Below are 15,245 nucleotides of genomic sequence, written 5' to 3'. Positions count from 1 at the left end.
AAATGGCGCCCCCTGAGATGGCTAAGAACGGGTGGATTTTCCTATATTCCATGAACGTAATATTAATCAGAATGCCCTGTTCCAACTAGTGGGGCTACTGGGAACATATTCCTGAAAAAAATATGTTTGGGTTGATTTCATGCAATGATATACATTTTTTTTAAACAATGTGTTTTCTTTCCCCACAGCAGTTTGACAGAGACCTCAGGAGGTTTGCTCGGTTAGAGAGAAGGATGATTTTGGACAATCATACTCTTTACGACAAAACCAAGGTGCAGTAAATATCACATATTCTTAAGTGATACTAGCAATACACCGCCAAAAAGGAATCTTGGGGTGTTCTTTGTGAATTTAGAGATGAAATAACCTACTGAAGTACTGCTGTGAAATATAGCAATTACTATATATTCAGTATTTCACAGAATAGATAGTACATGTTATGTTATGCAGCAACTTCAGAATTAAGGTCTAATGTGTTCATTTTTATAAAACCTACACTCTAAAAAAGAACTGGAATGAAAATTACAAAATCAGTTGCCAAAAACATGATTAAGGTTGAACAGACTTGCTGGACATAAACCAGTTTGAACTTTTGTGACTTATGTGACCAAGTGAGACTCTGGGCCCTAGTGCAAAGTGCAGTCTAACTATGCGCATGGGTGGCGTTTTCTTTCTTTCGGTATTTTCATAGACTCTTAATTTTAGTGTACTGTGACAATTAGTGCTGACCTCTCCAAGAGCAGGTTTTTTTTTAAAACAATGTTATGCAGTAATTGATGTGCAAAATCCTCTTTTGTTTAAGGTAGTCTTGAAATCTCTTGAAAATTTTGCACCTGGGAAATCTGTAAAAGATAAGAATTTTCAGAGATCCCGCGCAACATTCCCAACAAAGACACACAAAGTTCCCACTTCCAACACACCTGATTCAAATGATCAGCTCAAGAGCAGGCTCTTCAGGAGCCTGATAACGATCCTGATCATTTGAGTCAGGTGTGTCAGAGGAGGGAAACATCTAAAACATGCAGGAGGACCAGAGTTTGTCACTTGTGGTTTATTCATATTTTGGAAAATGTGTCTCACAGTCGCACGTACATCGTGGAAAGTCAAACATGTAAACAAGATGAAGCACAAGATGATGTAGGTGATTTTCCTTTTTAAGCATTCACTGGCATCCGAGGTTATGGGGGAGTTTAATACTAAAAGCCTGTGCTATTATGTGGGTTTGTTTATAACAGTCTGCATAATAGTTGATTTCTGGCAAAGGCACAGCATTTGAATGCAAATAACCATCCTGGTTTGCTTTCATTTATTCTTATCTTAGGAGTACTGTAGTCTTATTTCATTTAATGTGTGATTTTTACTCTCTTGTTTGAATGTTTTCCATAAGCAAAGCAACATCGTCAGCCCACAATGTGTCAGGGTCAAGAGTAGCAAAATAGCTCACAATCTTTAAAAATCCAATTTTTGTTTCTGAAATGTTTTTGTGCTAGATTGTTTTATTGTTTTATACATTTGCAACCTTGCAGTCATATTTGGAAAAAGGTGGTAGGATGTCTTTCACTTGTTTCATATGTTAACCACATAGTATATACTCCAGGATGGAGAGTTATGTGAAACCCATATCATAGTACACTGAAGGAAAAAAAAATCCTATGGATTTACCTAATTCGAACATACATCAGTTGCACATGATCAAAATGTGTAGAACCTACATATCACTTGTTTGTTTTACCAATGATACGGATATCAAAATAATTCAGCATCATTACAGTACAAATGGTCGGGAGCATCGAGTGGCCTGATGTGCACACGAACATAAACCCATGTATGCACTGACACAGAATTAAAGCAAGGCTAACCTTCCACTCATCATGTCATATAGGCTACTTGGGAAAAAAATAATGTGAGCAACAAACATAGACAATGTTGGAATGTTTTGTAGGTCTGGAGTCCATAAGCCCAATTAGCAATTTACAAAACAACTACTTACTCAATGCGTGTTCGTTTTATCTTTCAAGACGGTATCCAATATAAATAAAGACTCACACAAATCGATTGAATTTTCTCGTCAGTTTTCTTTACCATCTCTGAAGTTCAGGAATCATACAATGATCAGATCTAGGCAGCTTTTCCATCCTCGCGAATGCTCTCACCCAAGACGGGCGAGGGCAGAAAAGGGCGCGGTCTAACCTGCAGCCCTCACATTTATACCGTCTTCAAAATCTAAACATAATTTGGGTTGGTCTCCTCCCTGGCTGGCCCTGCCTATGGGGCTGATCTTCACCAGCTGGTCCTGTGCTCAGATCAGGGCACGCTGACTCTGAGACTTTTACCTGATTATGCGATGTGTAATTCCCAATTTGTTTTTTGGTTAACCTGTTGGTTAATATGAAGTCATTCATATAGATTCAGATCCTTCAACAACAAAGTTAAACAATGATCATTTTCGATTTGGAAAAAAAAACAACAACAACAAAAGAAACACCACATAGATTGTTTCAGTAGAAGAAGAAAAAGATTCTTCAACTGCACAGCAGGATAACTCAATTGTTAAGATATGGACACGCTTATACAACTGACAAGAAAACAAAAATTCTGGCCGCCCATCAATCTTTGAGGCAGTCATCTCTGAAGCTTGTGTTGATCCTATCATTGAAAACCTTCTTTGCATCCCATTTATGATGCATGCAAAAGAGTAGCTGTTTTCAAGCGTAAAGAGACAATGGATGAAGCGTATCGGGGTGTAGATTGACATGGGAGCCACCCTGTCACTGCAATGTCTCATCAGCGGCTGCCCTGAGGACAGAGGTCACGGTCTCGGGATCACTGGGTGGCAGTTTCATGACAGTTTTATGCGCAAACAGCCAACTCAGATGGTGTTTATTAAAATGCAAGGGCAAAGTCAGGCCCGCTGACTGTGCAGCCATCCGTGCACTGAAATGGACAGGAGAAGTCACTCAAAAACATATGCTTATAGTTAAATATTGTACAATCTGGCTGTTTCAGATCGGACAAAATGGACAAAATGTATTAGGATGCATTGCCCTTATAGGCAGGGCCACCTTTACCTACTCATAGGCCCAGGGCTAACCATCAAACATAGGCCCCCTGCCCCCAACCCTAAATGAGATTTCAACATTGACAAAGAGATCAGCAGAGCTGGGCACTTGATCCTTTTTTGCCGGTCCGTCCTCTGTCAGCGACCTGGGTGCCCTTCCGTCCTTGTCCCTCCGTCATTAGTCCTAAAAATAATTGTCCTCCGACCCTGCCCATACTCGTCCTTTTAATGCGCTTCTTTCCTTAAGGCCCTGAAAGACCAAATTGACGTCGGAGGTCGTGAAGCGTTGTGGCGTCTGAATGCCCTGTCTGTGTGGTGTATTGGCCACCGTCGTAGTGTCGTAACCCATCTGTAAACGTCTTGGGGGCGTTTACGTATGTTGAATCGGCGTCGGCAGTCGTGACATTTGGTCACTCTGATTGGCTGTTAGCTAGCAAATCAGCGCTCGGAGCACCAACGGGAAGTGACAAATGCGGAAAAACAGTGAGCACGCCTCCGCTGCCTTAATCTTCTTACAAGTACAAGAGCGAGGGTTGACAATGTAAGTATTTCACAATACCGTGTCAAGAACGTGATGCTTTACTTCGCGTGGGAGTTCATCGTGAGTGAAGAATATAGCTGAATGCATTGTTTACATTATTATAATCCCAGCCAGCATCTTTCCGGTTGGAGTTTCCTAACCATGAGAAATGGTGACTACCGCCACCGATGGTATGGAAGGGTATTACATTTCACACATGCGGAGAAGGTACTTTAATGGTCAGCGTCGCTGTCTGTCGTTGCGGTGTATTCCTCCAGCATGACGTACCCACAGCCGGCCGCACGCCACAGGGGGTAAGCGTCTGTCACTGTTGGCCAGCGTCTTTTTGGTCTATCGAGGCCTTTACATTCCGTCAGTAAACATCACTCATAATTACATGAATAACAGTGAAATATTTCTATGAAAAACACATATGCTTATACAGAATGAATGAATGGAAAAACAACAACTCACAGATTTTTACCTAGATGTCTTCCACGCACTTACATCTTGTGCCACGTGATTCTTATGTCACGACTCGAATTAAAGCGAGGAGCTCCTGTGAACGATGAACAACATACTGCATCTGCAAAAGGTCTAGCCCAGCTGCCTGTCTGTCTGCTATCTAAATCCTCCCTTCCTGCATGGTGTAACTGACCCATGACAGATCAGCATTTCAGTCACCCTTTCAATCATTGAACAGGCTCTGATGACAGTCATAGCAGCATTATTTAAATAGTAGTGCTACTGATTGGTTGCAAATAATCGCTCACTCATTACAAAACCTGAACTGGATCTCAGCTCAATCCCATCAACATTGTCACTGAAGATGTGGATCTACATGAAAAAGTTATCATATTATATATGTTTTGGAAATACATCTTTGAAAGTGGATTTCCAAATTGCAAGTCAAAAAGAGCATTCAACCTCCTTAACTGTTCAAAGAAAGGTAGCCTACTGTATTATGTTAATGTGTACATTTAAATATCTCCTGGATTGATATATAGCTAGCTGTTTTTAAGGTTAAATGTTGAATAAAAAGGACTGTCATTATTATGCCAAAAATTACTACCAGTAATTTAAGATGTGACTCTAAAATAGTTGTAGGGGAAATGTTATTGTCTGAATTAATGAAAAGGTCTAAAAGTGCAATTGAAAGATGCTCACATGACGATTATTTGTATATTGTTTTTTTGAGCATTTTGTCTTTCAAGTTTAGCACTCAGAACAACAGAAAATTGCAGTACTGTTTTCCAGTCATCAGAAAGCTTCAAATGTCACCTTCAGGCAGAATTCCATACTCGAGATCTCCAGTATTCCTTGCTCCCTATCACAGACACACACCACAATGAAGATCAATGCTTGATGTTTGTCTTTGAAATACAATACAATACAATACAATACAATTTATATAGCGCATTTCATAACAGCTAGAGCTGTAACAAAGCACTTTACAAACAATACAATGAATAGAACAAAAACAGTAAAAGGCTGTGATACATGTATTAATAAATATAGACAAAAATAGTATGTAAACATAAATAAAATATAAATAATGAAGCCAATAAATTGATATAAAACACTATGTACAATTGACACCGGGAAAGAGCTGAAAATTTCAGGTCTGATCAAAAGCCAGAGAAAAGAAATGTGTCTTCAACCGGGTTTTAAAAATGGACAGAGAGGGGGCTTGCGTAACGACCAATGTGAGGTCATTCCAAAGTGAAGGAGCAGCAGCCGAAAAGGCTCGATCCCCTCTGAGGCTCCTCTTGGTCCTCGGCACCTCAAGCAGCGCCTGCTCCGCAGACCCGCGGGAAGGTGCGTAGGAGTGGAGGAGCTCAGAGAGGTACGCCGGGGCCAGGCCATTTAATGACTTATAGACAAATAAGAGAATCTTAAATTGAACCCTAAAATGCACTGGGAGCCAGTGAAGGGAGGCCAGAATTGGTGTTATGTGCTCCATCCTTCGAGCTCCAGTTAGTAGGCGGGCAGCAGAATTTTGGACCAACTGGAGACGTTTGAGGGAGGACTGGCTGACTCCGAATTAAAGTGCATTGCAGTAATTCAGTATTGCGGGCCCGTCCGTCTTTTTGCTTTCGAAACAAGAGGAGGAGGGTATACTTTTTGTTGTTTTATTCTGGTATCCATCATCAATAGGATCAGGGTTGAATAATGGCATTGTTTCCCCCTGTCAACTCTAACTGACATGCAGTTTGGTGTCAAGAGAAACAAAGGAGCCATGAGGACAAATGTTTGAGGGGAGACGACTCAACTAAGGACCAAAGATGGTCGTTTATCGGACTCTAATCTTGTGGGTTTCAGAAAGATTAAGTGGATACAAGCTGGTATCTTTCTCATAAAATGCTTCAAAAAGATAAGAAATAACAGCGCTGGACTCAATCTAATGATCTCCCAATTAAGTGCAGGCTCCAGGGAAATTTTCGGGGAGTCTTGCAACTGGCATAGAGAGATACAACAACTTGAGGTTTATGCACAGTAAATAAGACTCCAATTTTAAAGCTGTTTGTTTGTGTATGTTACAATAAAGTTAGCTGAAGTGTGAAGGGGAAAACAACAGTGAAAAACCACGCAAATTACCAAACATGACCCCAGCACATGTTTTGTTTTTTGTCTATCAGTATATGCAGGAATTCCTTACTCCCCTAAAGCCTTGAAAAGCAAAATAAGCTTACAATGGCCAAAGGATATGGTCTGCGGAGCATTTCCTTCCTTGAATGAACAGCCAGACACATTTAGCTGAGCTAAATTTGTATTGCATTTACAATTTGTTTTTCTGGATATACTCCCACTGTCAAATCCTATAATCTGGCAGGTTGACAGTTTACCAGAAATGTTACTGCTGTCTCTGGAAATAAGGGCTTCAAGAAGAAGCTGTATTAGAAACAAATGTGCTGCTGTTGGAGGAACTCGTGAGATGTGTGAGCATTGAGCATAAAGTCATACAGGTATGTTGGAATTTGTACCTCCGAGTCAGAATTTTAATCTCCCCTCTTCCTGAAGTCGGATCACCTACTCAGAAAGGCAGACAAACCTTACAAGCCCAATATAGAATGCATGCTTTTCACGTTAACACTATAGTTGCATATTTTATTGTGGCTTGCATTTGTGAGGCTGTGAAAACAAGGAGCACGCAAATCTGGTGTTTTGCTATTTTGAGCTCTAAATACATCCTCACTATGTAATTGAACATATTGTCACGGTCCACGCGAGGCTCACTTAACACACTTTAAAACATGAGGTGTTTTTTAGCTCAATGTTAAAGATATCTATCTATCTATCTATCTATCTATCTATCTATCTATCTATCTATCTATCTATCTATCTATCTATCTATCTATCTATCTATCTATCTATCTATCTATCTATCTATCTATCTATCTATCTATTTGTCCGTCCGTCCGTCCGTCCGTCCGTCCGTCCGTCCGTCCATATCTGTGAGTTCTTGTCAGTATTTCAGGCCCGCCCAGTCGGTCCGACTCAGCCAAATGGTGTAGAGAACGGCCGGTACCACGTCACATGCAGGTGCAACAATCCTGACACATAGCCAAATAAATAAAATGAATAAATAAAACAGTGTTGCTGTATACCTTTCAGTGCCATAGACCTCTATGACGTGTCCCATATTGTTTTTATTTCACCGATCACCACAGGGTGTGTGTCTGTTTTTTTATTTTTTGGGGCTGTGTGTCTGCTTGTGCGGCGCCTGCTTGTGACGTGGAAATTCGACGTTGACTGTCTGTCACCCGCGAGGGATGGACTGGGCCCACGTGGGTCGGCCTGAAATACTGATGGGAACTAAGTGATGGAATGTTCCAAAATCCCATCTGTGCCTCTTCACAGTGAAACTTGCCTTTGATGCTTTCTAAAAATGCAATATTGGGTCTCCTTACTGGTTTTGGAACTTGAAAGAGAGTGTGATCTGACTCAGAGCAGCTCCATTGTACCGGTGCAGTGAGGTTTAGATGACTGACTGTAACTGAGGCAAGCAATGACTGACATCTCTAGGCCAACCATTTGTAGTGCCCCAGGCATTTGGAACCAGCATCAGTAGGGTTGGATGGTTTTACAGAAACAGGTCTTCTGTGATAGTAGTTTCTGCTGCAGTAGCTTGTCAATGAAGATAGGTCTGTGTGAGCGAATGTACATGTCCTCTACTGTAATGCTGAAGGTTTGTGATAATTAATGTGTAGTGGGGCTGATGAATGAGGACAGGTGGAGGATTTCATCATAACATTAAGGACTGATTCCCTCCATGACCTGTCCAACACCTCGAAACATACTTAACTATAGCATATGAGGAATGACCTATCGTTGAAACTCATTCTATAGATGTCCACAACTGTGTGTGTGTGTGTATCAGTATCACTCTAGAGGGTAATTATTCTTTGTCATGTGTAGGAGTGTGATGAATGAAGTCCTGGTGTAAAGGCTGCAAGTGTAGATGTTGTGGCTAAGTCCTGTTATAGTTACTGGTATGATAAGAGTATTTCTACTTTCTCTACCTGACACTCACCAAGGAAACCATTTTGCCCATGTAGCTGCTATGACTGACACTGAGCAGAAAGTTGGGTATGGTAAGTGTCAAAGTTTTGGGTGTGTGGAGGGCCCAATTGCAGAGACCTGAGACGACATGAGAAACACAACAAAGTGTTTATTGAATCGAGGATGAAGGTGTAGATCAGAGAGCCAGTCCAGGAATAGTCTTGGTCACAGACGGAGTTCGCGGCATAGGGTTAGCAGGCTGAGTGCAGGGTAACCTGAGAAGTAATATAAAAACAGGTTCAAATTTCTGGAAGTACTTGCAGGAGTTCAAGATAGTAGCTTCATGCACAAACTCTGAATCGAAAGTGTCGATCTTCAACGAGGTGGTGGTTGGGACCAGCTTAGGTACAGTATGCTGCTGATGGTGATTACTTGCACCTGGTCCCAGCACCAATTGTCTCTCCAACCTGCACTAAGACAACCCCCCCCCCCACACACACACACACACACAGGGAAAGGAAGTGGCGGGGCTCAAGGAGCAGAATCAGGGAACCTAACAGTAAGAAGCAAAGATGGTATAATTATACACATAAGAGATAATGCGTGTTTAATTGGAATACAATATTAAATGTTGACTTGCTACAGGATGAATTAAATTGTAAAATAGATTAATTGATACAGATCGTCTTGTTTATCATTATTTGCTCATCATCATTTGATTTATATTGAAGTGTTAGAATCAAATAAAATATGTGTAGAAATCTTTAGAATGACAATGTATTTTTATTCCAATGCTGTGAATATTTTTTTATGAAATGTTGGATGAGTTTTGGTGAAAACAAAGCAAAAGTAATTATAAAATGTTACAACAAAAATTCACTTTCACACACTTTCTGTGTAGGACCATCAAAAATGTTGCTTGAGTCATTCATACCACAGATTCCTTAAAATACCCTTTCAAACATGAGAAATTCAGCAGATGGCACCGACTCTTTCCGTTCTTCCTGACAAGCATAAAAATGTTTAATTTAAAAAGTGATCAGCCCGTAAAGATAGTTCCTGTCATGCAGAAGTTCTCGGCCCCCCAGGCGGAAAGCAGAAATTAATATGAAGCTCACTGTCAAATTAGAAAATCTAGGGTGTAGAGTGCTCACAGCTCTTTCGACCCACCCCCCTGTGAGCAGTGGATGACTGGACAATAACAGGGCAATTGCACTGGGCTTTGGGGAGCAAGAGTTCTGAAGCTCCCCCTGTTTCCAAGCTGGTGCGATGTATGAGGATAGGAGCTGGTCATGAGAAGGATCTTAAGTGTGCCGGGGAAGAGGAGGAGAGGTTTAATTTAGCGGATGGTGGCACATGGACCCTCAGGGTTTTCACATATTGTGAGAAATACACACCTGCGCGACCATTGTGACAGACAAGCGAACTGTGGAAGGTGTCCTCTAAACAGTCAGGTGGCTGTTGGGTGCGTGGGGGAGCTTGGAAATTAGCTGCTGCACATTTACAAATGAAGGTGTAGTTCCTCGCACATTTACTATTCACAACGACAAACCTCTCCTCCCGTCTGTTCTTATGAATTTTAATTACAATTTAATTAACAGGCAGATGAAAGGACCTGGTGTAAGTTGGAGTTACGTTGTGATATACTGTTTCAAGGTCAGATGCGGTAGTTTATTCAATCCTCACTGTGTGCAGACTTTGAAGTCTTGATGAATTGGTCTGCAACCGTCGCTTCTGTGAATCTTTTTCTGCTATTCATGGGAAGAAGTTCCAATGATAAAAAAAAAAAAAAAAAGAAGACATTCACAAAGTGATACAGCGTACACACGTTACCTGCATCCTCACAAAGTAAGTTTCATGATTAAATTTTTTTGGGCAGTGCAATCAAGTCACTATTTTCCATGAATAAATAAGAGGGACAAACTTAAATTGCCGTATGTATCTCTTTTTTGAACCTGCACTGCCTATAATTACAGGAGCTCCACACCAATTACAAGTGTGCACAAATGAATGTTTTTTTCTGGTAACCACAACAGGTTCCATCGCAGGCCATTGGGTGAGAATCCCAATATCCCAATTTAATTCTCATTTGCATATGCAATAACAAACCTTAAAATTGTCCTGTTTGTTACCCAAATTTCGAAGCTATCAATCATGAAAATTGCAGGAAACAGAATAATAAAATAAGGCATGCACCCAATTCTATTTCGTGACCTCATTATAGTGAAGCGCTAGAGGGATAGTTTATTTCTCCCTTGCCTCACATGGGTGCAAACAACATCTTGCATTTAATTAGGTACATAAAGTCATCATCATTATTCTTTGCATGGTAAAATATCCATGTGGAAATGGAGTAGCACAGAAAAGAAAAGCATGGTTATAATTGTGGTGTACCTCCACATTTTTGCTTAGTTTATTGTATTATGCAATATTTGTATCACGTTTCTGGGTAATTTATGTTCGTAAATTGAACTAAGGATGCAGCTCAGAGTCAAAGTCTCAAATGATTATCAATTTCTAGATACTCCCTGAGCTGTGTGGTATTTTGATTTACTTATAGGCCTCGTGTAATAAGGATTGCAATGAATGCACCTTATTCAGCTTGTGAAAATTAGTTACAAAGCAAACATTGCACCTAAAAATGTCATCATAGCAAAATGACTTCTTATTAGGTCTGAAATTAGTTGTCATCCAAACATCCAGTAATAAAAACATGAACCCCCGTCAGGCAAATTGCTTAAAAAAAAGACTTGCATGGAGCAGAGCTAGATGAAGATAAATTGTCGGATTTAAAGAATCTTGGCATATCTCAGCACTACAGAATGCCTGCTCCCGATTTCTCATCTCAAACATTCCAGCCTCCACCTGTGGCTTTAAGATAAGAATGGGAAATTACAAATTACAACATTAATTTGGATTTCTAAATAGGATTATGGAAATTGGACTATTTCAAATGTTGCAAACATTCAGCCTCGGAATGTGTGGTGACATACTCAAAATAAGCATGGAGCACACCCAGCAGCCAAATGTAGCTACTGTTATAATTGGTGGCAGGATACTGAAGTGAGAAACTCATGTGGATGACAGGAGTGCTACTGTGTACGATTATTTTTCTATTTTTAGGCATCTGACAAACCGCATACATATCTTTGTATACCACTGAATTTGACCTTTGACCACAGTTTCTAACTAAGCACCATTTACCTAAAAGAAAATACAAAACAAGGCGACAAAAAAACCAAACACTATTTTATAGGTAACCTACCTATCAGGAAGTCTACCAGAGCCGGCATCGCCTAACCGCCACCGCGTTCCGTCCTGCATATTTAATCAACCACGTGGTCCCGGTCCATCCCTCGTCGGCGACAGCCAGTCAGCGTCGACAACATAATCTTCCCCACACGTTTTTATCTCACCAAATCAGGACCTCTTTGCATACATCAACACAACTAATCTCCCAAATTATGTTCAATCGCTAATTTAATTCACACAACAAAAACGTATTTAATTATGCTATTATTGATGAGAATGGTATGGATACAAACGTCACCACCGCCTTTCCAAAGACGGAAGTTCTAACTATGAAACCATATACAATAAATGTTCAATCACAACATCATATTATTACATATACGCAACAAATTGATGGATAACTTGTTTTAAAATCAGAAGTTAACGATAATATTTGTTGAAGTTATTGTAAAAAAAAGGGGGGGGGCTAATCACAAAAAAATGCTGCAATATCTGACCATTTGTATTTATTACATGCTGTATGACAATTTGAAATTATGGTGGATTTAAGCGAGAATCATGGAAGTTGGTGCAAAAGATTTTCTTTCGCTGCCCATATAAAATGATGTGGCAGGCAGGATCTGGCCCCTGACCCTGATTTTTGACACCTGAAGTATGTAGAGTATCACTACATCCTATGTAGTCTAATCTGTTTGCTGCTATTGTGAGTTGACTGGTTGTCCATGTTGATGTCACATGTCTTTGCAAGAGGCTTTGTCTTATTTTTTATATTATTCTCATTAAACGCAACAACTGTTCTCTTGTGAGGGAGCTGTCACCCAGAATTAGAAAACGTAGGAGATGGATGCGCATGCCTACCGATTTTAAGAATATTTTATTTTTGTAGTGTATTTGCATTTGGACACTTTGTGTGCTATGTCCGATAGTTGCTCATGATAGAACTTGTGGATTATATTTTATAAACATAATAATGGATGTAAACGTATCCGGGTAAATTGTTGTCTCCGTCTGATGGGTTATGCAGTGACAGTGTGTATGCTGTGATGGTTACTGCAGTAATGTGCAATTTCAAGGTTCCCTCGCTGTGACATGTACAGTAAATGTGTACCAGTGTTTTTGAAGATTGCCTTTCTACAGTCAGTCCTAGTATGTTAGTTCCAAAATACATCAAACACCACTTGCATGTAACAGTTGCAAGAACAATTGTCTATTAATTCATCACTCAGTTTGATGACACATTCTTTATTCATATGTCCAAACATTTCAAAAGCCTTTGACCTTTACAGTACAAGAAAAAAAGAAGTGAAAACTTCTCTCCTATCGACAAGCTTTCTTTTGTGGGCTACTCTAGTGCTAGTCAAAGAGACCTCTTCGGGAAAATGTAGTATATTCTGCACCATGCGCACATTCGAGGGACATGAGGATTGTAAAGTGTAAACACACAGAACCACCAAAACCTCATTGGTGGAAATTAGTCAAATATTACTGACATGTCGCAATGAACTACCGATTTCAACAGACTGGTTCTATGCCCCCCTGGTTCTATGTTGAGAAACCTGTTACGATATTTAACACATCTCTTGATCAATGTGAACATGCAGAATTTGAATTGGAAGGACTATTGGGTTTCTTAAAAAGTTGGGAAAAATACTTAATGTTGCTCCATTTCTACATGCTTTGTCCTGATTGTCAAGCTGTGATTGTTGCTAGGTGACAAGATTCAGGGTTGGCTGGACTGTCATTTTACTAGCACTCTAGCATTAGGTAATACCTGACCTTCATAGAGCAAAGGCATAGAATGACAGGTCCCTAAATTGTGACACCCTCTGTGTTTATCATCTACAATTTGCTTGTCGGACTGGCAGCACATTGTAGGTTAGTTGTCATAAAACACAAATGATTGCTGAGGACATTAGGATCTGATCTCAGTGGCATTGATGTCTTTGAAATTAAGTCTTAAAAAGGTTTCCTGCAGACTACAGTTGTATACACACTAGTTTCTATCTGGGGGCATAAGATCACCCTCACTGATGGACAAATACAACTGTATTTCTATCTACTGTATATTTTTAATATATTAGTTTTTAACAGCTGTTGTTGACCTAAGATACGTAATTGTGTGTGGAATTGTGTGACGTCATGTAATGAGAAAGAAGGGAAACAACACTTTCAAGATGTGACCATTATCTATTTCATTTCTTTGCCATTACCCATCCAACCACTGCCTCCATTCGAGCAAACTCTTATCCACCCACAAACAGGAGAAATCATCTATATTTTTATACTTTTTATTGAGGCAGTAAAAAAATATAATTAAATGGAAGGCTGTTATATCAGCAAGCTGCATTCTCGTCTGAAAGTACTTGATGGAATGAAAGGTATAAATATAATGAGGGAGGTAAAGCGGTGTTGCAGGATGAGTCTGAATTAAGTTTATCCCTCATAATAGAGGCAAAATGCAATCCATTATTGATGAACTGAAAGGCAAAAGGTTTCAGGACTGTCTGATGCTGGACCACACTTGCCTTGTCATATAGCATTAATTGACACTGAGCTGGCGGTGGCACAGACACGCTCTCACTCTGGGCTCCTGTTTCAGTTTGGCCCATGCATGATTTATTTAGAAGAACACTCAAATGAACAATCACTGGGCTGGTTCAGGCTGATCTTGCGGTCACTGTGCAGCCTTTGTGTGATTTGACTCTACATTACCAGAAAAGTGCGCAGACAGTATGTCTTGCTAAGAGGAGTGCTGACCTCACACATGGTGTGACCTCAGACTTTATATTGTGACCTTAGAGGTCATGTTGTGAATGAATATGACAGAAAAATATTTCCTTTAGTAAATGTAACCATTTCTTAGCATATGCAAGTAGTGTACTTTCACACTCAAAATTACGGTTTTGTTTTTACTATGCTCACCCCTCCCAATAAAACAAATGGAAAAAAATAGAGAGTTTAGTCATCCTATAACCAGTATACTGCAAATGCGTCATAAAAGGTTGTGACTTTTTAAAGACAGAGGGATAGTCCTTCCAGCCAGCCAACTCTGTGGTGAGACGACTGTTATGTTCAGTGATTGGCCTCTGCTTTTTATTTGAACCTGTTTACCAGTGAGTCGGTGCTCTAAGGAGATGGACAGTTTATAAATTTCACCATGCAACGAATGAATGAAAGAATGGCCGAATCTCACTCTCCATGTTGCCAATCAGCACCCAGTGAGACTCTGATGTCTGGCATTCCTTCCATGAAGCTATGGTAGCGGCTGTAGTGATTGTTTAGTATTAAATATTAATTCAATACATGGGCGGCGATTGGGTTGATGCCTGCACTAACTCTCGATCGCCGCTAGGGGCCACCACGCCCGTTTTGGGTTTATTCTTTGGACAAAACGGACGAAAAAGTCCTCGTAATTCAGTCTTAATATATGAAGGTGCTACATTAAAAATCTGTAAATCCGAATTACCAGACTAGTGATTGAAACTTTGACTCAAACACACACAATTCACACTAGATTTCTGTATATGACAATGATTTATTTTCTACAGCTATTGAAATCCAAATGAAACACACTACAATATTCAGAAACAGAAATAGAAACACAATACATAAATCCTATGTTAAGACAAGTCTAAATAATTGAAGAAAACGAATATCAAAGGTTTGTGAGGAAGGGGCATTGGGACCGGACGAAGTGAATGTGCGTGCGTGCGGGCATGTAATGAATAGTGTGAGCTAGCGTACCAGGCTAAAATCAGCTGACTTACACCAAGCTCTACTTGATTCCCAAGTTAATTATGCACCAATCGTATGGCCCGTAGGAGATTGCGAGCTGCACTTACAGGTGTTGGTTGTCGTCGCTCAACGGGGAAAGGGGAGGAAGCGTTGCCGCGGAGAGTGACGTCACAGGGG

The 15,245-nt window shown here is 40.2% G+C and overlaps 1 protein-coding gene across 1 annotated transcript in view; it reads left to right on the top strand.

Annotated features, from left to right (window-relative positions):
* The window catches only part of dntt (deoxynucleotidyltransferase, terminal), an 81,121-nt gene that overhangs the window by 43,864 nt on the left and 22,012 nt on the right, over positions 1-15,245 (top strand). The window contains exon 10 of the mRNA XM_086045154.1: positions 189-272. Coding sequence (XP_085901280.1) covers positions 189-272 — 84 coding nt within the window. The remainder of the gene's footprint in view (positions 1-188; positions 273-15,245) is intronic.

Source organism: Filicampus tigris, chromosome 11 (assembly GCF_054856515.1).
Source record: "Filicampus tigris isolate MCC_2025a chromosome 11, RoL_Ftig_1.0, whole genome shotgun sequence".
NCBI lineage: Eukaryota > Metazoa > Chordata > Actinopteri > Syngnathiformes > Syngnathidae > Filicampus > Filicampus tigris.
Note: the sequence above shows the minus strand (reverse complement) of the source record. Positions and strands in the feature narration are given on the sequence as shown.